Below are 24,573 nucleotides of genomic sequence, written 5' to 3' on the forward strand. Positions count from 1 at the left end.
TTGTTTATTGACCACTTTTGTTATGTGATATTTTTATATGTTGTAAGCCGCCTTGAGCATGGTTTTAATTTTGGAAAGGCGGCTTACAAATAAAATGATTGGGTGATTGATATATCAAATTTCAGCTTTCTTATCAGTTGTGGTGAAAAGAAATTTTATGCTACATCTCTGAGTAAGTAAATGAGGAGGATCAAAATGTGTGTCCAGGAATAATAATCTGTTCTGATAAAAAAGTATAGCAGTTCCTTTCTTAGTTCTTAAGCACCACCATTTTATTTCTTAGCTAGCATTCCTTTTAAAACAAGATACTTTCCTATCTATGAACGGCTGCATGGGAATTTGAACTCATGTGTCCTATTTTAGGCTAGTTTTAAGAGATTGCTTATGTACTGCATGTTATTTAGGAAAGAGGCTAATACTCCTGAGCTATTATTTAGGAGCCTCACTGCAGTACAGATGGTGGGATTTGTGACTGTAGCTAAGCTCAGAGATTGAAAAGAACATTACTATATAAAATGGGAAAAAAGAGGCACTCTTGCTATCTCCCTCAGAGTTCAAAAGGCTATGAACTGTTGACAGTTGCTCTCAATCGTCTCAATGTACTTATAAGCTGAGCCACTGCATATTTTAAGTAAGGAGAACATTTGTCAAAGTACACAAACTTTCATTATGTTGCAAACAAGCATTAAGTCAGGATAAAATTAGTAGACCAGAAAATGTAATATGATTCTTGTGGTGTGATGTATCATCACCTTTGTACCTCCCTAGATATATGGGTTGCTATAGGTTTGATACTGCTTTAGAAGAATGCTCTCCAGGAAGGTCAAAGGGCCAGTTCCTAGAGGATAAGGGCAAGCTAATGTGCAGTCAAGATGAACTCAAGAAAAAGGGGGAAGGGTTGTTCACATCATTTAGTCCCCAAATCAAGACCCAACACCCACACGATCTTTGTTTCCTACTTCCTCCTTCCACACTTGTTTTCTTATTGCAGACAACTGTGGTTGTCTCCCTGTCTTCCCTTTCCTACTTAGCCCATGGTGTTGCTAAGTTGTGATGCTTCCTCCTTCTCCTCAATATCTCCAAGCAGGGTTGAGGAACTTGTGACCCTCCATCTGTTGTTGGACTACAGCTCTTGTCTGCTCTGACCATTTGCTATGCTGGCTGGGGATGGTGGGAGTCTGTGATTCTTGTTACACAAGCTACCTTATTTTTCCGTGTATAACACGCCCCCGTGTATTAAGACGCCCCCTGTTTTGGGGGACTCAAAATTAAGAAAATGGGGGGAGATAGTCCCTGTGTATAAGACTACCCCCCTTTTAAACTTTATTTTTTAGTAAAAGAAAACCTAGTTTTATACATGGAAAAGTACGGTATTTCTTAAAACCTTTGGATATTTTAATTTGGACTTCAACAGTCTTGCTTTTTCTTGTGTTTTCAATGAGCCTGAAGACAAAACCTTGCATGCAAATGTTGTAGCTCATAATTGGACCCATATCAAAGAACCAGAATGAATTTAGTATAGTGCTGTGGCTTTTAAATAATGAAATATACTTTATAGCTGGCTGAGGATCATCTGAGGCTTTAACATCCCTATGTTTAAATATGACTTGATTCCTGTAATGCTTTTGCCCTAAGTGTGAATCACTGTTGTTAATGTCTGATATGTATAATTACACAAGAAGCTTTTCATTTTATTGCTTAATTTTATATAGTCACTGACATGACTCTTAAATGATAAAAGAGGGAAATTGTGTTAACCATGTAAATATCTTTCCTTTCAGAAGTAAAAGTCTTCATCAAAAATTTGTTTGATGACTCAAACATGGATCCCATATCGTTCAAAGTTAAAAATCCTGAAGCAACCAGTGATGGCTCAATAGACTTCAGTCTTCAGCTAGTAGGTTCTCTGCCAGTGCACTCTCTAACCACTATGCCAGTGCTCCCTTGGATTGTGGCAGAGATTCGGCAGCTCAGCACACACTCCTTGAAGGAAGAGCCTAACTCCAGCCAAATACGGCTTTATGTCTCACCGACCAGGCTGCGATGTGAAGCAGACACAGGGAAAACCCAGCAGTGGGATCCTCTGATTTGTTCCAGCCTGTTTGAGTGTAAGCCACAGCATGTCCACAAACTGATTCACAACAGTCATGATCCAAGCTACTTTGCCTGCTTAATAAAAGATGGAGCCACAAACCCCCAAAGTATCTGTTACGTATTCAAAGCTGATGATCAAACAAAAGTAAGTGATATATTTTTGTTAACATTCAAACCGAGAGATATTAACAGTTCTTTTAGAGAATGTGTTGCAAATTAAGATGGCATTTAAATAAACTGTATTGTAGAGAGATGCAGCTTCTGTGATGGTTTGACATCCGTGCCATACATTTAAGATATGTTACTTCACACTAAGAATCCAGGGAACTGTAGTTTTATAAAGCTACTGGGATTGTGGCTCTGTGAGAGGTAAACTACACTTCCCAGGATCATTTACGGGAAGCCATGACTGTTAAAATGCTATAAATGTGATTTAAATGCATGATGTGGATGTGAATAGTTTTATTCCATACAAGCTGTATATGATTATTTTCTCAATATGTAAAACGAAGTATCCATTCATTTATCCAGAGCTTCCCCTATTTCATGAATATAGGACTTCTAAAACAAATTATATTAGTACTCTATGACGCTTGGTAGTCAGTCTGTGTCAATGTGCACGAAGAAATTGTTCAGCAAAAGTGGTGCAAATAGGGCAGTTAAAAAGGTAAAGGGTAAAGGGACCCATGACCATTAGGTCCAGTCGTGACCGACTCTGGGGTTGCGGCACTCATTTTGCTATATTGGCCGAGGGAGCCGGTGTACAGCTTGTGGGTCATGTGGCCAGCATGACTAAGCTGCTTCTGGCGAACCAGAGCAGTGCACGGAAATGCCATTTACCTTCCTGCCGGAGCGGTACCTATTTATCTACTTGCACTTTGACGTGCTTTCGAACTGCTATGTTGGCCAGGGACCGAGCAACGGGAGCTCACCCTGTCTCGGGGATTTAAACTGCCGACCTTCTAATCGGCAAGTCCTAGGCTTTGTGGTTTAACCCACAGCGCCACCAGCGTCCCTAAATAGGGCAGTTAGAGAGTGATAATTATCCTGTTTGTGCCATATGTCTTTAACTCTCAGCTTCTGTTATCCAGAGAACAGATTCAGTTAGTACAGTTATCTCTGAATATGGCAGTGTATTTGGGGACCATTAACATTTTTAGCCATTTTCTTTCCATTGGGACTTCCTTTCTGCATAAAATAATGAAAACTTTAGATTGGTGGTGGGCCAGGGGTGTCAATTCTCAGCACCCTCAGTAGCTTTTTGAGGGGCTACTTGAACTTGTATAAAACTACTGTAATATGAATCAATAGTGTAGATACGCCATAGATAACTTGTGATAAAAGTTTTTGCTTTTGTGTTTGTACAACCTTCTGATTGGCAAGCCCAATAGGCTGAGTGATTTAGACCACAGCATCACCCGCGTCCCCACAATAAATATGGCTTATCATAGGCTCCCCAAAGAATAATAATAATAAAAAAATTATTATTTATACCCCGCCCATCTGGCTGGGCCTCCCCAGCCACTCTGGGCGGCTTCCATAGAAAGCAAAAATACAGTAAAATATCACACGTTAAAAACTTCCCTGAACAGGGCTGCCTTAAGATGTCTTCTGAATGTCAGGTAGTTGTTTATCGCTTTGACATCTGCTGGAAAGGCATTCCACAGGGCGGGCGCCACTACCGAGAAGGCCCTCTGCCTGGTTCCCTGTAGCTTTGCTTCTCGCAATGAGGGAACCACCAGAAGGCCCTCGGCGCTGGACCTCAGCGTCCGGGCAGAATGATGGGGGTGGAGACGCTCCTTCAGGTATACTGGACCGAGGCCATTTAGGGCTTTAAAGGTCAGCACCAACACTTTGAATTGTGCTCGGAAACGTACTGGGAGCCAATGTAGGTCTTTCAAGACCGGTGTTATATGGTCTTGGCGGCCGCCCCCAGTCACCAGTCTAGCTGCTGCATTCTGGATTAGTTGTAGTTTCCGAGTCACCTTCAAAGGTAGCCCCACGTAGAGTGCATTGCAGTAGTCCAAGCGGGAGATAACCAGAGCATGCACCACTCTGGCGAGACAGTCCGCAGGCAGATAGGGTCTCAGCCTACGTACCAGATGGAGCTGGTAAACAGCTGCCCTGGACACAGATTTGATCTGTGCCTCCATGGACAGCTGTGAGTCCAAAATGACTCCCAGGCTGCGCACCAGGTCCTTCAGGGGCACAGTTACCCCATTCAGGATCAGGGAATCCTCCACACCTGCCCGCCTCCTGTCCCCCAAAAACAGTACATCTGTCTTGTCAGGATTCAACCTCAATCTGTTAGCCGCCATCCATCCTCCAACCGCCTCCAGACACTCACACAGGACCTTCACCGCCTTCACTGGTTCTGATTTAAAGGAGAGGTAGAGCTGGGTATCATCCGCATACTGATGAACACCCAGCCCAAACCTCCTGATGATCTCTCCCAGCGGCTGCATGTAAATGTTGAAAAGCATGGGGGAGAGGACAGAACCCTGAGGCACCCCACAAGTGAGAGCCCAGGGGTCTGAACACTCATCCCCCACCACCACTTTCTGAACACGGCCCAGGAGGAAGGAGCGGAACCACTGTATGACAGTGCCCCCAGCTCCCAGCCCCTCAAGACGGTCCAGAAGGATGTTATGGTCGATGGTATCAAACGCCGCTGAGAGATCCAGCAGAACTAGGAAACAGCTCTCACCTTTGTCCCTAGCCCTCCGGAGATCATCAACCAGTGCAACCAAGGCATTTTCAGTCCCATGATGAGGCCTGAATCCCGACTGGAAGGGATCCAAATGGTCCGCTTCTTCCAGGCGTGCCTGGAGTTGTTCGGCCACCGCTCACTCAGTCACCTTGCCCAAGAATGGAAGATTTGAGACTGGGCGATAGTTGGCCATCGTGGCCGCATCTAAAGATGGTTTTTTAAGAAGCGGTTTAATAACCGCCTCTTTCAGCGGGTCTGGGAAGGCTCCCTCACGGAGGGAAGCATTCCCCACCCCACGAAGCCCATCGCCCAGTCCTTCCCGGCTAGCTTTTATAAGCCAGGATGGGCAAGGATCCAGGAGACAGGTGGTTGGCTTCACTCGTCCAAGCAGCCTGTCCACAATGGAATTGCAGTTCCTCTAGGAAAGGGAATAACTGATAAACCAGTTTTAAGTCTGCAGTATACATACCTCTTTCCATTCCAGACCACATGTTAGTAAATATTAGTCTATGTGTAATTCCTTGAACCACAGGATCTGGGTGTCAAAGGCTGTTTTAGCACGACTGGCTTGGCTGCACTGGGCGCTGTGCTGCAGGGGGTGCCACAACAGTGCTGTAGAATGGAGCATGAGAGACAGGAATGATGGTGAATTTTAGCGTAGCACAGGTCACCACTGAAATTTGAGAGCCTAAAGTCTGCCACTGTGGGTATTAACTAAAGTGTAGGGTAACAGTGCTGGGACTGACATGCCCCAAACTGCTACGTCATAAATGTGTTGTGACAACAGCATTACAGATTTGTTCCAGATAGCAGGAGGCTGATAGTTCCTTCTCTACCTGTTTTCCTTCCTCTGTTCCCAATTTGCCTGGAGTTCTGATCTTTAGTAGCTATATGATGTCATATTGTGAAAACAGAATGGATCGAGTGTCCCTTGCTTTGAGAACTGTTGATCTCAATCAGTGAATGTTATGTTATAACCATGACAATTAAAATCATGGGATGTCCACCTGCCCCGCCCCCTCCCAAAATACTGGTGGCAATAATAATCACCTCAAACACTAGTAGATGATGTTATTATTGGTTATTTTTGTTAATATATATTATTGATCACTGTTTGCTGCCTACCACGATGCCCCATTTTGTTTTACACTGTGAAAAAATGATGGTAACATTTACTTGCTTGGCTAGTTTTGGGAGCAGATTGACATAAGGTTTGAAGAACAAAACAGTTAAGTAGAGGACTGTGCATGTTTTAGTTTCTTTTGGGAGTATGGGTTTATTATTAACATCATGTTCTAGGAAAGAGCCGAACATTTTCACACAGCTACGAACATCAAATGGATGCAAAATTTATAGTTCTAAAGCATAACATAACATAAACATCTTGTCCTTTTCTAAAAGTCCTATCACGTAAAAAGGATCCTGATTTGGAAGAAGCTCAAATAATTGTGACCCTTGTTTATACCAAGTAAAACAAATATTTCATTAGAAAAACATTCTTTTTAATACTTTGCTGCCAAATATGTAGTGAGCCTCTAAACTAGTTCTGGTATTTGTAATCTGAAGAACAAATGTATCTTTAAAAAAATCTGTCCGTAAGATTGTTTTTTGGGGTAGCATTTTAAACTTGGGGAATGGTTTTTACTTTAGTCATTAGGTGGCTTCTCAGCTATGTGGAAGCTTTTGAAGTTGAGAATGGGTATTTTTCATGAGACTTTGATTGAGATCCATGAGCTCTCACACACTATTATAATGATGTGGCTGTAATATGGTAGCAGACATTGGCCAGGATCTGAAGAACTGTGCTAGTTCAGTGTTCCAGTGTGACTCTTGACTTGTGCTTTCTTTGAACCCTTTCTTTTGCCTTTTGAACATAAATGGAAGTTTGTGATTTGGGTGTATCTGTTACTCAAAAAACAAAAATCCCTCTGCAGAAGTGCAAGTCCTGGAAGAGACAGGACTTTCCATTTTAGGTCCTGGCCATATCAGTGAAACACAAAATGTATAGCATTGAACATGCATTTTATACCATAGGTTAGCAAACTCATTAACAGTAAGTTTTTATTTAAGAAGGAAGTGAGAGAAAAGTGCAGTTATGCACTTTCTCGCACACTCCAATTTTCTTCCTCACTTCCTTCTTTGGGGAAACCAAAGTTAACAAACTGGCAAATGGTGGTTTGCACCAACCATGAACCAGAAATCATGACTGGAAGTAGGTTCTGGTTTGGACACATACTTTGACTTACACCAGGTGTGGGGAACCTGTGAGCCAGATGCTATTAGACTGCAACTCCCACGAGCTTACTGGGGTAAGCATGGTCAATGGTCAGGGATAGTGGGAGCTGTACTCTATAACATCTGGAAAGCCAGAGGTTCTTTCTCTCAGGCTTGCATAAAGCATGGCTTGCCCAGTGTCCAAATTTATTATGTAAACCATGCAAAGGATGGTATGCCTGAATTAGGAAGGAATCAACAGCATGTGCATGGAGGAGAGAAAGTATAATGTTCTATACAAGCTTTAGAGTTAAATAATAAGATGAAAGTATAACTATACAATACAAAAGGTAATGGTTGGTTGAAATGAAAAAAATCAATGTCCACATTAGGACAATATCTTTATTAGGCCAACCAAAATATCACAAAGCAATGCACAATCTTTTGAGTTCTCCTGAACTCTTAATAAGGCTAGTTAGTATACAAAGCAAGAAAATAAAATAAAAGTGGGGAGGAGAGAGAGAGAGAGAACACCCCCCCCCAATTGCTGGTGATTAACCCATCATTTCCTACAAGTTGAAAGAATTTTATGACGGACTGATAGGGGAAATAGTAGACATTCATATGAGGTCCCTTAGGTTCTATGCAGGTATAGATTCTCTATCTCTGGAAATACAAAAATACAAGTTAGTTTTATGTCGCCAAATCTTATTCTTTAGTCTTTGATCTCCTCTACAGAGGCCAGTCAAACAATTTCAGCATCAGGTGGTTTTGCTTCAATGAGAAAACAAGCCTTCTTAAAACCTTTGATCTCAGAATGCTATTGAAGTGTTCGTCTTTGATATTTAATTCCATAAACATGCATAGGAAGTATCTTGAGAAATTTATTGGCCTGGCCAAACAATAAACACATGCTGGCCTATTAATTGCTGGCCAACAGGCACTTCTGCAAGGTGGGCTTATATTTATATTGGGCTGGGAAACCTCAAGCCCAGAGGCAGAACACTTTCCTATGGCTATGCCCTCCCCTCACTGTATGCTTCCTTAGTGCTTTTGTTTGACTGGAATGTATCGTTGACCTCTAATAATGCTTCTCACATCCTAGATGGCATATGGAGCGGTGTATGTAGAAACGTCTGCATTGGCATAGCTGGAATGTATAAAGGAAAGACTCATACCCCATGTTATGCCCACTTTTGCCACTGGTCCCACCTACCATGGGCACATGGCCCCCACAAGCTTCCCTCTGAGGTAATGTGGCCCCCAGGATGAAAAAGCTGCCCTATCTTAATTTGTATGAAACATTTCTGGATTTCTACAGGTTTCACAATCTAACAGGTATTCATATACAGTTATACCTCGGGTTGTGAACACTGCGGGTTGCACGTTTTCGGGTTATGGACGTGCTGAACCTGAAAGTACTGGAACAGGTTACTTCCGGGTTTCGGCGCATGTGCAGAAGTGCTAAATCACGCTTTGCGCATGCGCATAAATGCCAAATCATGTCGCGTGCATGCGCAAGCAGACACGGCGCTGCGGGTTGCGAATGTGCCTCCCGCACGGATCACATTCACAACCCTCGGTTCCACTGTAATGTTTCAGCTGTTAGAAGCCCCTTTTCCCATGCAAGCTAACAAAATGTCTACGACTGAAAACCCCCACAAAGTCTTTTATTTCTGGAAATAGAGAAATTGTGAATTGTCAAAAAGCTGTTCAAAATTATCCACCAATATTTTCAAATGGCTCTGCCCTGCTAACACAATTTTGAGCTGTTGCTTTACTCAGTATCTAAAGTTCAGAGTTTGGGGAAATATTTGGCTTTCCAATTTTTTTTACACCAAGTCAGTTTAGAAGCCCAAGTAAAAGAATGCAGCTTTGTAGCAGGAGTTGGAAGAGGGGAAAAGAGGGCCACCACACAGGTGCATTTTATTATTCTTTATCTAAACCAAAAGACTGAAAAACAAGAAGATACAGCAGTGGTTACCAACTGGTGGTCTATGGACTGCAGGGGGTCCGTGTAAACCACCCAGGTTTTTTTTTCCTGAACAGCCAAATATATTTGTTGCTTAGGATGCAAAAACTGAATAATAATAGCACCCAATTGGTATTGCACCTTTGTCAACCTGATTCCAGTCTGCAACTTAGAATAATATTTTTTAGGAATGTGTTTTGAGAAAAATCCATATTTTTGAGGCTTGTATAGCTGGCTTATACTGTAACCAGCCTTTGTTTGATTCCAGTTCCTCAATAATGATTTAAAGTAACTATTAGGACCAACAGCAAGAATCTAATGTGAAGAATTCCCCCCACCCCAAAGTTGACTTCCAGCATATCCTCTTAACTGACTTAGGGACATGATAGGCAAGGAGGGATTGGAGAGGGAAGAGTAAAAGTGCAGTTGCATAAACATAAGCTTTGTTTTGCCTAGAGGCGAAGAGTATGCAACAGTACAGATAGTATCGTATTACAACTGGACAGTTAAGTATAGCAGTACCCAGTTGCGATCAGTTGGAGTACTGGATTTGTCCCATGTTTGCTGTAAATGTCTTCAGTACTGGCTAGAAATAGGATGTTTATCTAAGTGACTTAGTGCCTGACAGGTTTGGTAGTTCTTAGGTTATTTTAAAGCCACTATTTCTTAGTGATTATACTTAATGAGTTCAGAAGAAAGATGAAAGTTATCCACATTTTCTTTTATTTTAGTATTTCACGTGGTGTTTTTCTTATTGTATAGTCTTTTATTTTGAGGGTTTCATGTGTATTTTCTATTGGAAAGATTGCTAGGTAAAGGTAAAGGTACCCCTACCCGTACGGGCCAGTCATGTCCGACTCTAGGGTTGTGCGCCCATCTCACTTAAGAGGCCGGGGGCCAGCGCTGTCCCGAGACACTTCCGGGTCACGTGGTCAGCGTGACGAAGCTGCTCTGGCGAGCCAGCACCAGTGCAGCACACGGAAACACCATTTACCTTCCCGCTAGAAAGCGGTCCCTATTTATCTACTTGCACTTAAGGGTGCTTTCAAACTGCTAGGTGGGCAGGAGCTGGGACCGAATGACGGGAGCTCACCCCGCTGTGGGGATTCGAACCGCTGACCATACGATCGGCAAGTCCTAGGCACTGAGGTTTTACCCACAGCGCCACCCGCGTCCCTTCGGAAAGATTGCTAGTAACCCCTATAAATAAATAACACTGAGCATCAAATTGTACATTAACTTCAGTGTGTTCACCTTTTGTTAGAAAACCATATTATTTCACATGGATGTGTATTTCTATTCTTTAGAATGTTGGAATATGACCTGAGAGACCAAGGTTCAAATCTTCACTCAGCCATGAAACTCAGTGAGTGACCTTGCACTAGTCAGTCACCACTTCTCAATCTAACCTATCTAACAGAGTTTGTTAGGGTAAATGGGAAGCAGTAAGTCAGGAACCATGTATGCCACCTTGAATTCCTCTAGTGAAAAGTGGGATATAACTGGAACAATACAATACATGCACACTGCTGAAAGGCTAGTGGAAGTGTCTGGCATTCTGATCAATAGTACAGTAGGCTACCAGACTACACAGCCAGTCAGGACTGAGAACTGATGAGGATTATGTACATTATTCCTCTATGAAAGGCATAGAAAAGACACAGCAAACTCCCCAAACATTGGTTGCTAGCTTTAGCTTCATGATGGAGGATTATTATGTAATTTATTGTTTATATCTGACACCAAGGCTTTTGTAAGCATCTCTCTATTAAAATTACCCAGACAAGACATTCAACTGTGGGATTAGAGTTAGTATTGTTTATAGCATTTGACTAGCAAATGTTAAGACAATCTGCAAAGTTATGAGGAAATACTTAGAGAAACACTCCCCCCCCACACTCAGATTTATATAAATGTCAATGCCAGCAAAAATTGTACTGGTGCCCTTTTCTCTCTTCTGTCAAATGTTGCAGACCTCATTTATTTTCTTTGTAAGGTTGCGCATAACTTTAAAGATGCAGCTGATTTTCATTTGAAGGAGCAGAAATAATTGAAACTTGAGTGCATCTAGATCTCCTGAGAGAAATAAACTTTTTAACAGACTTGTCAGAAAAGTAGACATTTTAAACATGGAGCAAAAAATGACGTAGTTTGATTTAAATCAGGGGCCACTAATATGACACTGGTGCCCTCAAAGGCCTTCCGTGGTGCCCATGGCGTCACCTGCTGAAATGAGGCTTGAAAGAAGCATCTTGTTGTAGCCCATAGAATAGGGTGTGGTGGGTGCTTTGTTGTCTGTGTGGTGCTCACAACAGTTTGTCTTTTTTGCAATTGTGCCTGAAACATTTGGTGACCAAGGATTTAAATGATCCATCTTATAGCTCAAGAAATATCTGCTAAAATCTGTAACATTGATCCAGAAGCACAATCAGTACTCCTCCGAGAGAAAGTTATGTTCTTAGGGGAAGGTCCATACTTCAGAGAAAGAGTATATGATTTGAATGTAGAAAGTTCCAGGTTCACGCCCAGGAATTACCCCAAGGTAGGCTGCAAAAGACCCTGGTTTGAAACCTTGGAGAGCCACTACCACTCACTGCAGAGAGAAGATTGCACTGAACCAGATGGACAAATGATCCAACTCAACATAATACAACGTCAATGTTGGGCACCCATTGGACAGTGCCTCTGACATCACAAATCAAATGTCCCTATTCCTGAAATTTTGGGGCAAAACATCATGTTTAAAAAGAAAAAAAAACTGTGCATAGCTATCCTTTCCTGTACCATTTCCAAGGTGTGTTTTTTTTTTTTGGGGGGGGGGGAAATAGGTGAACAGGCTTTGCCCATCTCCACAATAGCAAGCTGTTTTTTTCTTTCTCCACTATGTTTGTGCAGTTATACAGTATTACTGTTGTAACATTGGAGACACTATTGTAGCACTAAGAGAGAAATAGCTTTTGTTGCCCCATTTTTTTTAAAAAAAACCCTCATTACAATCGTTTAACTTTATAAGGAGAGAACTCTGTGAAACAGCAGAGTGCCAAACTCACATAACTCAACCATTAAGCTACAGGTCAGCTCTAAACTCAGGAACAGGACTAAAAGCAAATAATAAATTCTAGTTCGCAAGCACATGCCTTGCAGAACAATGTTTTAGGTCAGAGAAAAATGTGAGTCCAGTTTGATGTTCTAAATCAACAGCCCACAACAAAGGCCTGTCTGGATTTTCCAGGAGGCTGCTATATAGTCGAAACAGCCAATAAGGCCACATGTGGTCAATAAGCAACAGGTGGCCCTGAGCCGTTGAATAAATAGCACCAAGAAAATCCAGCCCAGGAACTCAGTCCTGACAAGAAGCAAGGAAGATCTGACAAATGTAGAGATTCCAGCGAACATTTAAAACCACCACCATCCAATCTACTTTTTATTGTTGTACATGGTGTATAGGTAGAGCCCCATGCTTGCAACTTGATCAACAGGAGCTATGCACCTAGTTTTACAGCTGGGGAGCATACAGTTTGTATGGACAAGGAAACACATATAGGCCCCTGTGTGCACATTAAGACATATGAGGGCAAGGCAGACAGGTTATATTATGGGGAATGTGGGCCACAATCCCAATTTCCCACCACACATACAGTTGGTGAGATTAAGCAACTCGCCTTTCTACCCACTGGTTCCCCCCTGCCAATATCCTTTTCCCTCTTTCATGTCTCCCTTTTCTCTGCATCCCTAGGATGCCTTGTTGTGCTGCAGTTCCCTAAAACAGCCACACTGTGGAGCTATGGCATTTTGAAATGTTCAACGTTCAGACACCAAATATGTAGGATGCAGATATTTAGCAATATAGAATCATAGAATCATAGAGTTGGAAGAGACCACAAGGGCCATCGAGTCCAACCCCCTGCCAAGCAGGAAACAATATTTTATCACATTACTTCCTAAGGAAAAGGCCATGGCAAAAATCAGAGTGGATTCTGGTGGTGGGCACCACTGAGCATAGACCCACTTTTTGTGCTGACTTTAAAACTCAGCACTTCCTGCTAAATAATAGATTTTACAGTATTTTCTATAGGATGTGAAATGTCTTCTCTGTGTGCGTGCTGAGATTTAGAGGCATAAGGGTTTCCAGCTGCATCAGAAACTGTTACCTTTACCAGCTTCAGAAAAAATAATTGCGTGGTTAAGGAAATCTGACCTATCTCCATGCAACATAAGCCAAGATAATAAAGAGTTAGCATTTATTGATAATGGAAAAGCTGTCAACAGTTAGTCACAAGCGGACAAGGAAGTAAAATGATATCACAATCTGATTCTCAATTATATTCTCTAATGTGGACAGCAATCCTGTGAACAAAGCTAGAACAGTGCCAGCCTATATGTGTATATTCGTAAGGGCTCAGCCAGGAGGCAAAAGTTTTAAGCTACTAGGATAACCATTATTTTAATAAAAGTTTCTTTTATTTTCATTTCTATTGGTCCAAAAAGAATACTTGTGTGTTAAATTATGTACACTATGCTACAAGACAGATGAGTCTCAGTCTTGTATTGGTCCCCATGTTGCAATGGTCTTCTTTGTAAACAATAACATGAATAAAAATTCAGATTGATTAGAGCTATTAGGGCAGGGCTGCTGATTTAAGGCATGGGGCAATACCCTTAGACTCTGTTGTGTTCCATTCAAAGGACCCATGGGCATAGTAACTTATTTGATTGGAAAAGTAAGCAGTTACATCATTCCAGTTAAAATCAGAGGGACTGAAGTTACTTAATGAGCTGGATTATGCCTATTTTATGTAAAGCCTATTTCAGTTTTGTAACATGCATTTATGTCAAAGTTCTGATCATGTTCTCAAAAAGCCAAGGATATGGGCTTTGAATACTTTTAAAGCAAAGGATAAACATACTGTACTGATATCCTTGTCTTAAGCACATTTAATTGACTTTACTTAAATCTGATGCAAATGTGAAATTTATGTTGACTGGAACATAGATTTGTAGTGCAATGCTGTACATCAACTCAGAAGTACCCTTGAGTTCAATCATATTTATTCCCATATAAGTTTGTAAAGTGTTGCACCTTAAGTTCTATTATGTATCAAACAAAGAAACAAAGAGAGAGAAGTTTATATTTCTTTCTAGTATTTTTGTTACACATTGGTGGTGTTATTAAAATTGTTTCTGAGTCATTTACTCATAACAATATTTACTTGGAAATAAGTCTCACTGAGTTCAGTAAGGCTTAGTCCTAAGTAAGTGTGCACAGGATTGTAGTCTCAGGGTTGTGCTTTAAAAGTACAGGTGTAACATGGTATTCCAAACTGTGCAACACAAGATAAAAAGATCTCAGTTCCATTCATCATGTTTTATTTGCCTGTTGATTGCTAAAAACTGCTCTTGAATGCATCTGCCAGTACAAACAGTGTTGGTGTCTGTGTGGGTCTCCAATTGCAATCCAAGCCTGAGACATTTCTGAAAGCCGTGTCAGGAAATTGGAACCTCTTTAGTTTGCCTTCACAGAAATAGCTGCAAGTGTGGGAAGTACTTTATCTGCAGCTTATATTTCAAAATAGTTTATAACTCTGGAGATGCTCCCACTGCAGTTTCTCACTTGAATTTTTAGCTGGGAGATTGGGATTGAGGAGGAGAGTGAACTTTCTTCTAAATACCTTCCCTACGTTTTATTTTTAACTGTTTCCACCAATAACATCTCTCATAGACAGTGATGGTTAATTTCTACAGAAATTGCTTATTATGAAATAAGTTGTACAAAACTGTGTTTCCCAGTAGATACCATTTTTATAGTTTTAATGATGCCCAAACCATATCTCATCTTGGAGGAAACACTAGGATATGATTTAGTGGTTACTGAGAACAAACACAAAATCCAAGGAATTCACATAAAACTTGATTAAAACCTGAACACTCAATTTGATATCATATTGGCCAACATTATTTTAAAATCTGTTTTCAGTGTGATGCAGACAGGATTATCAGTGACGCTATTAATGTATTGTCATGCAGTAAATGGTGTATCTGTGGCAATTCCAAAAGTAATGAAAGCTACAAGTTTGATTGTTTTGGAACTGGGTCAGATGAAGCATCAATCCAATCTGGAAAGAGCTTTTTCTCTGATGTTAATGTTATTCTGGTGTTTCATGTGGATAAGGAGATGTTTTTTTGATAGGATGGCTGCATTTTCTGCACATGAATTCAAAGAAAGGCCAGCTATATGTGGCATTTCCCACACACCCTTTAGGGTTTTGTTGTTGTTTTTCCCTTAGGGTTGCTTTCCTGCTTGAAGCTCACAGCAGAGACTGGGTGGAAGAGAGGTCACCCTTGCTCATTCTGCAAGCAAGCTCACACTAGTTGGTGGCTTCCATGCATTCATTTCAGGGGCTAACACTGAGGTCATGGTTGGAGCAGTTCATGTTGTGACATATTTGGTATGAATCTGTGCTATGTATGGGCTATACACACAGATTCTACGAATTGCGTGATTGTTTGGCATTTTGTTTTTGTATTTCTTTTTCCTATTTCTTACCAGGTTCTAAGTTTAGACACTTTGCTTCAAAATAAAACTAACATACATCTAACCATTCAGTGGTGACATTGGCATCTTCCCACAAAAAGTAACATCCAGAACACCTTAAAGCCCCTTAAGCAAACACACAATTCCAGCTTCAGTTCCTACCAGATGCAGATGGTTTGCCATCTTCCTCCACAGACATGCATCTTCCCTAACCTGACTTCTTAAAGTACAGCCAGGATGTAGTGGTAGAGACCTGCTGGTTCATGAGCTAAATCTGGCCCATGGATAACCACCAAGTGGCCCACTGTTTACCCATCTCCTCCTTGGAGCTACAGCCTTGTGGCTAAAATAAACCTTTTAGTCCCAGACAATCTTCTTGGAGCTGACTCAGGAGGAAGAGGAACTGCCAAAATCACACAGGCTGTACACAAAGTCCCAGATTGTGAAGGTACTGGTAGGCGCCGGGCAAAAACATATCTCTCTAACCAGGCGTTCGGCTGATTAGCACTCTGTGGCTTTTTAAATGTGTTTGTGGGAGGTGGGTGGTTAGTGGTTTGTTTTTATTTTACTATGTATTTTTTATTCTCGTTTTGTATTTTTCTGTTGTGAACTGCCATAGGATCTTCGGATGAAGGGTGGCCTACAAATTTAATAAATACTCCTAATAAGTGTGGCAAGTGAATAAAAGGGAGAAGTAGCTTGACCCCTTTGGCTCTGTGCTTTCTTTGACCTGCATTGCCCATTGGTGCCAAGCACTGAGTTGCCAATACATGAGTGTAGTGTTTAGTGAAGTGGGTCAAGTGATCCCCCCCTTTCCTGATTCAAGAGGAAAATGAACCCTGACTTCTAGATATGAGGCAATTGCATGGCACTACTTGTGTGCTCCCGGCGTTCACTCTGAACGCCTGGAACTAAAGACTACCATTGTTTGCTCACTTCCACCAGGACCTTTAAGGTAAAAGAACAGTCCAAGCCATGGAAGCCGAGTGTTGTGGAGCCCTTTGTCATGCTGCCATAAACTAAAGGAGTTGCACCAGTAACTATACACAGATCTGAGGAGATGTCAGTTGGAAGGAAAGCAAAGAGTATGGCTGACCTGGCCCTTATGGTCAATGCACGATAGGTACCTGGGGACCATTCACCCTAGCATGGTCAGCTGTGGCTTTTGTTGCCATTTTCTAGTGCCTCATGCCCAGCAGTTTTGCAGTTTCTGCAGTGTCATAAGACAGAACTTTTGGGGAGATTCAAAGGGTTTATTTGTCTTTGATTTTTTTTTATTTTTTTTTTGAGAGGGCGTGTAATTGTTTCAATGTCAGATAATCCAAGCCCTAAAAGCTTCATGAAATACAAAAATATTCTTCAGTTCTGTAACATTGGATGTATTATATAACTTTTCTGTGGTTAGAATAGGATTGCCAGTTAATATATGCTATCTCAACATGGCCCAGATTGGGTTTGATGTGAGGCTGTGGGGAAGAGCCCGCAGTTTCTGATAGGCCTGAAGCAGTCCACATTTTCCGGTAGGTCCAAGAGCAAGGCCCCACATAAAAGCCATGCATTCAGACTCAATAGCTTATGTTAAAGTTGTTGAGGTGTGGCCTTGTGCTCTACTTTTTTGGCAACCAGCTCCAAAGTTTTTTTGGTTTTTTTAATGCAACTTTTCCTGCTTGGTTGGCTGCCTTCTTCTCAGAGAAATCAGCCCTCATAGGAACAGCAAGTCTACTAAAGCTCTGGGCCCCAGAGAGGCAATTTACAGTTTGGCCTCCCTCTGGAGCAACTCTGTTCAAGCCTGGAATGATCTGTCATGAGCAACGTTGTGGTGGCTGTTGTAGTGACTGACCACTGAGTTCCCCTGGGAACTGTCTCCATGGCAGCTGCTTTAAAAGGAAGTTCTGGTAGAGACTTGGAAGGTGAATGTGTACAAGGCAAAGTTTTCTACCCCAAGAATTCATCCAGCTGCCCTGTTCAGTCTATCTCTATAACAGATTATAAAATGCTGTTTTCAAGAGCTTTAAAAATATTATACAGTGCATATGGAACAATTTTGCTTTTTGCTATTTTTGGGATACTATATTATTGAGTTTTCCATTCATTTAAAATGACTATACAGTACCTTTGGAAATAGCATTGCTTAATCTATTCACAAGCTGCAATAAACATTAAAACACTAAGTTCTGTTTTAAGTATGTCTGTACTGCTAAACTTTTTTTGGAGGAGAGGAGGTGGAACAAATGGACAAACATTAAGGGGAAGCAAATAAAAATAAATTATTGAATACCTGAATACTTTCCAGGTAGCTCCACAAAAATAAACCTTTTTGAACTTGCAGACTTAATTTTTACTATGCAACTGGGAGACAGAAATGTTATAACATGGTCAGGAGTCCCCAGTCTTATGGCCAGAAGCCAATCTTTGCTGCTAATTGTTCATTGTCCAGTTTACACTTACCATTTATAGGGATATGGTTGTTGTGGTGGGTCGTTCTCCCCCCTTTATTCAGCTAATATTCCAGAATAATGTGGGGTGTTTTTTAAAGCCTTTTCTTTTATTGCAAAACAACAACAACAACTTTTGTGAAAGAAAGTTCCTGAATGGATCCTCAATATTTTTCATCTGTCTGGAATATGTACAAGCAGGACTTTTTTTCAGCAGAGCTCACAGGAGCTCAGCTCCAGCATCTCTCAAGTGCGCACCATTGCCATTCTAAGAGAACAAGGGAAAAGTTCTAGAAAAATAGCACTGTGTACAAGCACAGTGTCCTGGTTTATTTGTGGTTTGGGGTTGGTGGGCGTGGCTTGGGAGACATCTGTTTTGTGCTACTTCTCTCTGACCTTTGCAAGCTGTCAGTTTGTGACATCGACAGATGGAGATGATGTTGAGTCAAAGCTCTACCCACGACAACATTCATTAGCTGCAGACAAAATTTCATCACAACAACCAAGTTCGCCATAGCTCAGGCTGACGCACCTTCGAATCTCCTATACTATCACAAGATTAGAATTCCAAAATGCTAGGCATTTAAAAAATAATAATTAAAATTCCATGAAACAGCTGTAGCTTTATGCATGCTCATAACGATGATGTTTATTGCTGGAGGATCATGAGGGTATGTAAGAAGTGTGACTAGAGCCACAGAACTTTTTTCAATTTGGGCACAACCCATCGTTAGTGCGGAAAGGAAAACCCTGCACTCACTCTCTAATAACAGCAGCTTGTGACCAATGGTGCAGACAGTCAGCTTCACATTCACTCTAAAACGTTGGGTCAAACAGCACAATAAAAGGTAAGAGCAGAAAGGCCTTGCCTTTCCAACGCTGTTTAAATAACATAATTCATAAAGCACCTGAGATTTGCTAAGTGCTGTACACAGATTACAGTCACTGCCCATACGCTTACATTTAAAAGACAGGAAACAGAATGAAAAAAAGAATGGAAAGGAAAGTTATATAGTTCTTATGAGCAGCTTGGAAGGAAGCAGCTGGTCTCTCACCCAAGCCTATGGAGTGGCTTCTGCTGACCCATCTTTCCCTCTGACGTGAAATGGCTGTGTTATTATTATTATTCTTAAAACTATTAATTAAATCTGTTAGTCGCTTTATCTTACACAGGGTAATCCAAAGTGATTTACAACCAAATAGACAGATGATAAACCTCACATAGATACATTAAAACCAAGAGAAAAGAGAAATATGTTAAAAACATCCCACCCAATTCTAAAAGGTCACAAATAGTTAAAGGCCAAAGGCCAGGTTTTGCCTGGTGTTTAAAGATATATAATGATGGTACCAGGCAAGCCTCCCTGGACAGGGCATTCCACAAATGGGAAGCCATTACAGTCTGTTCTTGTGTTTCTACCCTCTGGATCTTTCGTGAAGGAGGCACACAAAGAAGGGCCTCAAATCATGAGCACAGGTTTAGGTTGGTTTGTATGGGGAGAGGCGACTGTTGAGAGGAGACGTTTAGGACAGCTCATCTCTTGTCCCAGCCAATAGACTGGGCTTTGCTATGCTATTCCTCCTATAGTAGCCATGTGATAATACTGGCATTACAGTGAATAATTTTGAAAGTAAACTAATCTGATGTATATCAGCATTTCTCACATTTATTCTAGAACCAGAAGCCTGCAACCAAGAAATTTATTCAATATATGATGTAGACTCATCCCAACATTAATTGGCAGCTGGTAACATTTTAAATTTATAGGCCTTGCTGTTTTTCATCACAGCACTTATTTAGGAATGTTTGCAGAGTGCCATTACACATGTGCAGAGTGCAAACCCAACACCATCACTTGTTCTCTGCACATCTATGGACAGGGAAAGAGCTTCTGTGTAAGAGGAGGGTCCAAGTATAATTTTCAGACAAGATTGACTCATACCTCTTATTTAGAAATTAAGCCATACTGTATGAAATCTATTCATCTACATGTCTATTGCCAAAAAGCTAAACACACAAAACATTTTAAAATGTGAGGAAAGCTTGCTTCTAGTTGCACACGGTCCCTCCCACCCGCAACGCCCCCAAAAGCAATTTAACATTAAAAAAGCAATTCAACATTGCTTTTTTCAGAGGGGGAAGAAAATGGCACTTACGGTACATTACTTCACTATTACCAAAAATTCATTATATTTTGCAAAATATGTTTAAAAATAAAGTACAGGACAAGCGTCCAATATATATTTCATGTTAATATTGCAAAAATCACTATTCCACTGTTGCTCCAATATTGATGTACTAGTGGAGGCTGCAGTCCCATCATGTCTACTCAGAAGTAAGTGGGGCTAGGACTGCTGCAGAAAGACAAGAAACGAATTCACTGAATTTGGGGGTTTTGCGTTTATTTTCAATTAGCAGTGACATTATTTATTTGTAAGTTGGAATGTTTCTAGAAAGTCCTATTAATGGCTGTGTTGTTGGGAGACTGTGCGTGTTGTTTTAAGTAAGTTCTATGAATGCTCTCTTTTATTCAGAACTCCTTAAAAGTTGCCAGCATATGTTCATAACTGCCCTCCTTGGCATGTTATTGCAGTTCTCTCTTAAATAAAAAAAAACCTGCCCCGTTTCACAACTTCCTGAGTGATTTACAGAGCAGGACTTTGTTGATACTTTCTTTAACTGCCTCTCCCTGGGAGTAGGTGGAGTCGTCTTTTGAAAGCAGCCTATAGAAAACCTCACTCCTGCGCGTAACCCACCCAGCCTTTTCCTTCCTTGCAATGAATCTCTGCGATAGACTGTGGAATTGTGTGCGAGAGACCAGTGACCTCATAGTTGCTCGCAGAGCTTGGAAGGAGCGTGGTTTTCTGCAGCATGGAGCGAATAGTCTGAAAGAAGTGCTTTCTTGTTTCTCAGTAAATGAGCTTACTGCTCGAGGCAGATGCGGGAGAGGGCGGTTTTATGAGAGCGCAAACGCTGAAAGAGGAGAGGAGAAAGTGGCTGGAATTGCAACTTCCCGCACACTGCTGCATCTCCCCTTGTTAGGATGTCACCATTGTTCAACTGGGTGGCGAAGGTAGGAGGAGTTTTAAACTTCATTCATCTTATTTCTTTCTATTTAGATATGCAGATCAATGGCTATGTTTTGATGGTGGGGTGCTGCAAGAGAAAAATGCAGCTGGAGAGCAAACGTTTTGTTAGAGGAAAGTTAAGTCTGTGTGGCTTTTTAAAATGTGCAAAATCTCTGTGAAAACGCCTAACAGTACAACCATTATGTATGTTTACGTGGAAGAAAGTGCCACAGTGTTCAGTGTGAATTATTCTCCAATATTGGTGTTTAGGATTGCAGAAGAAGCTAGAATTCTTGTGTTACAGCGAATTTGTAGGAGTTGGTGTATGAACATTTTAGTATTTATATGTAAAAAAAGACAATTTGCATCAGTTTAAATCTGGCCATTCTTGTTGGTTCACCTAGTCTGCTCCAGAAATTGAAAGAATCCTTTGGGGTAGCTTCGGACTACGCTTGGAGATGGACAGCCCATAAGCAATAGTGGCAGAGGTTGTTTATGTTTTAGTTATTTGTCCTGGAGTGCTGATAGCAGCTTCCACTGTAACTTAGCTTTCTTCCAAGTGTGGACGCTGAGCAGCTCAAAGGGTTAAATGTGATAAGTGGGGTTTTTTGTGCCTCTGAGGAATTAATAAACTGATGGCCGGTTCTAGTTTGTGATTCAAAATGGGGATGTGAGACAGCCCAAGAAACACATCCTAGAAGTGAATTGAAAAATGAGGACATAAATCTTGGACATAAGTTATTTGACATTTATCTCATTTTCTTATGAGTACACATTTTACTATGGAATATAATACCTTCAATTTCTTCCTCAAGAGTTTGTGTGCTAATATCTTTGAACACCTCAAGAAAATGAAGTTAGTGAAAATTGATGCATTCCTCTTCTTTTATTGTCCAAAAAGGCATAATCCTCTCTCTTAAATGACTAAAACAGCTGCTTATTTTTTATCACCTTTGTACCTCACCGCTGGGTCTTGTATAAAGGGTGTGTTCTGTATACTCAAGTAAGCAGTAGCATATTCTTCTTCCTGTTCTTTATTCTGTATTCAAATTTCCTGTCATGACTGGAATTGAAAATTCTGAGCCTTGCTAGTGCCCACAGGAATTTCCATGTTTCTAACTGGAGAGTGAAGTATCTAACCACTTACTTTCTTACTTTCTGTCACATGGATTTGTGAATGAAATACCTATCCACTTACTGTTGTCTTGGATTCTTACTGTTGTCACTAGGCTACCTTCAGCTGTCCTGAAGGGAACCAGCAAGTTTCTAAACATAATCTCAGGATTGTTCCTCTTGCCATATATCTATACACTTAAGTGACATTTTGAAGTAACAAAGTAGGATAAGTATTTTTTTCTTGATCTATTCTTGGCATCCGTCTGTCTCTGGAATCAATTGGGGAGTGTGCCTTATCTTAGTCAAATGAACAAATTAAGCATATTGGAGTTTAGAGTAGGAGTATTGACAGAATGGGAGAAAGTAAAGACATACAATGCTATCTTGGCCACAATACATTGTACAGTTAACTGATTGTTGTTGGACTACAAATCCCTTGCCATGCTGACTGTGGCTGATGGTATTTGGACCCCATAAATTTCTAGAGGGCCACATGTTGCCATCCCTGCTTTACAGCTTTCGTTATATCCCCTTCCTGCTGGCACTGCCCATGATTTCTCTATACCAGGTTTCCCCAACCTGATGCTCTTCAGATGTCTTGGATTAGAACTCTCATCATCTCTGTCCATTGGCCATGCTGGCTGCAGCTGATGGAGCCCACTGGAAGGACCAAAACTACTCTAGGCTGTTGTTCTGTTTTACAGATGAGGAACAGAGAATTTGCTAATGCCATGAGTCATTACCCGATCAGAAGAGAGTCCTTGTACAACCAGGAGTGACCTAGTTCTAACCTTTTACAGCACAGTAGCCTTTACAGAAAACTTAAGTGTTCAAAAATACATGTCAAAGCCTTTCCCTTAATTCTGTTCTAAGTTGATAACTTTTAATAGTTACTATGCTGTGCTTTTCACTAACCTTTCCCGTCTCTTTTTGACTATAGCATTAACCATTCTAAATCAATTCATTAAAAAAATTGTTTGAACATTTGGAATTTGTGGGTGAAAATATTAGCCCCTTCTACACCTGCCCTATTTTGGGTCATCCTTTTCCCTTTGTTGACAAATATTTCAAATTTAAAGAGTGGAAAGCATGTGGCTTATTGAGACTCAAAAGACGTTTTCCATCAAGACACTCTGGCAAACTGTCTGCAAAAAGCCAAAGGCCTGGCATTTTTCCAGGTGTTCAGTAAATAAGGGGGAAAGGCTTAGGTCTCAAAAAAATAATAATAATTATGCACTCAGTCAGCAAAAGAGGGCCCTACAATTTGCAGCATTGTTCTTGAAAATATCACAGGTGTGAGTGTTGGAAGCAGACTGTGGTATTACAGTTCCAAAAGAGGCAATGGAACTCATGGACTGCCAAACATTTCCAGGCAAAACTGGTCCAGATTAAAGAAGTTACCTTGGATTAACAACTCCTTAACACCAAACTGGGAGAGGGTGCAGGGACACAATCTGGCTTGCTGATGGTGGTAATGCCAAGACATGGCAAGGCACTGGAAGAGGATTTTTAGGACTGTATCAGACCTGGGCAATTAATAGATCACATTAGAATTCTCTTTGGTACAGCAAGGTTGGAGGTAGCTAAGGACATTAAGCAGCTCACGGATAGAAAGGTTGTGGAACATTGTCAGTAGAAGAACTCATATATAATAGCAGAGAAATAAAAATATGGTACCCATTTATAGTTTAATGGCATTAAAGATTCATAATCTGGAACATTTTCACAAAGTGTGCTGCTCTGTATCCCATTTTTAGGACCAGAATACAAAAGTCTTATAGGGAGTTTTTCTCTCCTAAATTATGTGCAAAAAACATGTAGATTGTCATGTGTGGCAGCTGCATGTACAGGTGTTTCACTGCATATATCCATAGTAGCAGTTGACTTTCTGGAATGCATTAATACATCTATGCAGTTTAAAAAAAAAAAAAAGAGCCCATGAAAGGCTCTGCATGTGTGTGTAAGAGAAAGAGAGAGGAGAGAATGAATTTCAGTCCTCTGTATTGATAAGCCAGAGGGGCTGCACACTTTATGTAGCAGTCATATTTGCCTTAAGTGCACTGGTTTTACAGCAGTGTTGCCTGCAGCAAACATTAAGTGTGTGAAGGCAAATGCATACCTCTGCCTCCTCAAACCCCACATTATCTTTTATACCATACTCAGATTGTACTTTATCCCCTCTGCGACGGGGCTCTTCTGCTTTTGACAGTAAACCTGTTTGCCTCTGTTCATCTCCCAATCTGTTATCAGCTACTGCAGCCTGTTCCTTACTAGTCAGCAACAGTGCCAAGCAGAGAGGTACAAGACTTCTTTCACACATGATCAAGCTAAAATTGAAAACAAACAGGTAGAGAAGCCATGCAATGGTTATGGCTGCAGCAGGTTATACTTAGCTGTCCTACTTACGGTACTTTAAAAAAACACACACACA

At 41.0% G+C, this 24,573-nt stretch overlaps 1 protein-coding gene across 4 annotated transcripts in view; it reads left to right on the forward strand.

Moving 5' to 3' along the window:
- The first annotated feature begins 1,781 nt into the window (after window positions 1–1,781).
- TBC1D1 (TBC1 domain family member 1) overlaps window positions 1,782–24,573 on the forward strand; it is an 82,177-nt gene continuing 59,385 nt past the window's right edge. For 3 of the 4 annotated variants that reach the window (XM_081875642.1, XM_081875643.1, XM_081875644.1), the window contains exon 1: window positions 1,782–2,239. In XM_081875642.1, the coding sequence (XP_081731768.1) occupies window positions 1,823–2,239 (417 nt within the window). In that variant the 5' untranslated portion in view covers window positions 1,782–1,822. Of the gene's footprint in view, window positions 2,240–20,744; window positions 21,032–24,573 lie in introns of those variants that run through there. The other variant, XM_081875645.1, reaches the window with a different exon arrangement.

This window comes from Podarcis erhardii, assembly GCF_964252035.2.
Source record: "Podarcis erhardii genome assembly, chromosome: 9".
NCBI lineage: Eukaryota > Metazoa > Chordata > Lepidosauria > Squamata > Lacertidae > Podarcis > Podarcis erhardii.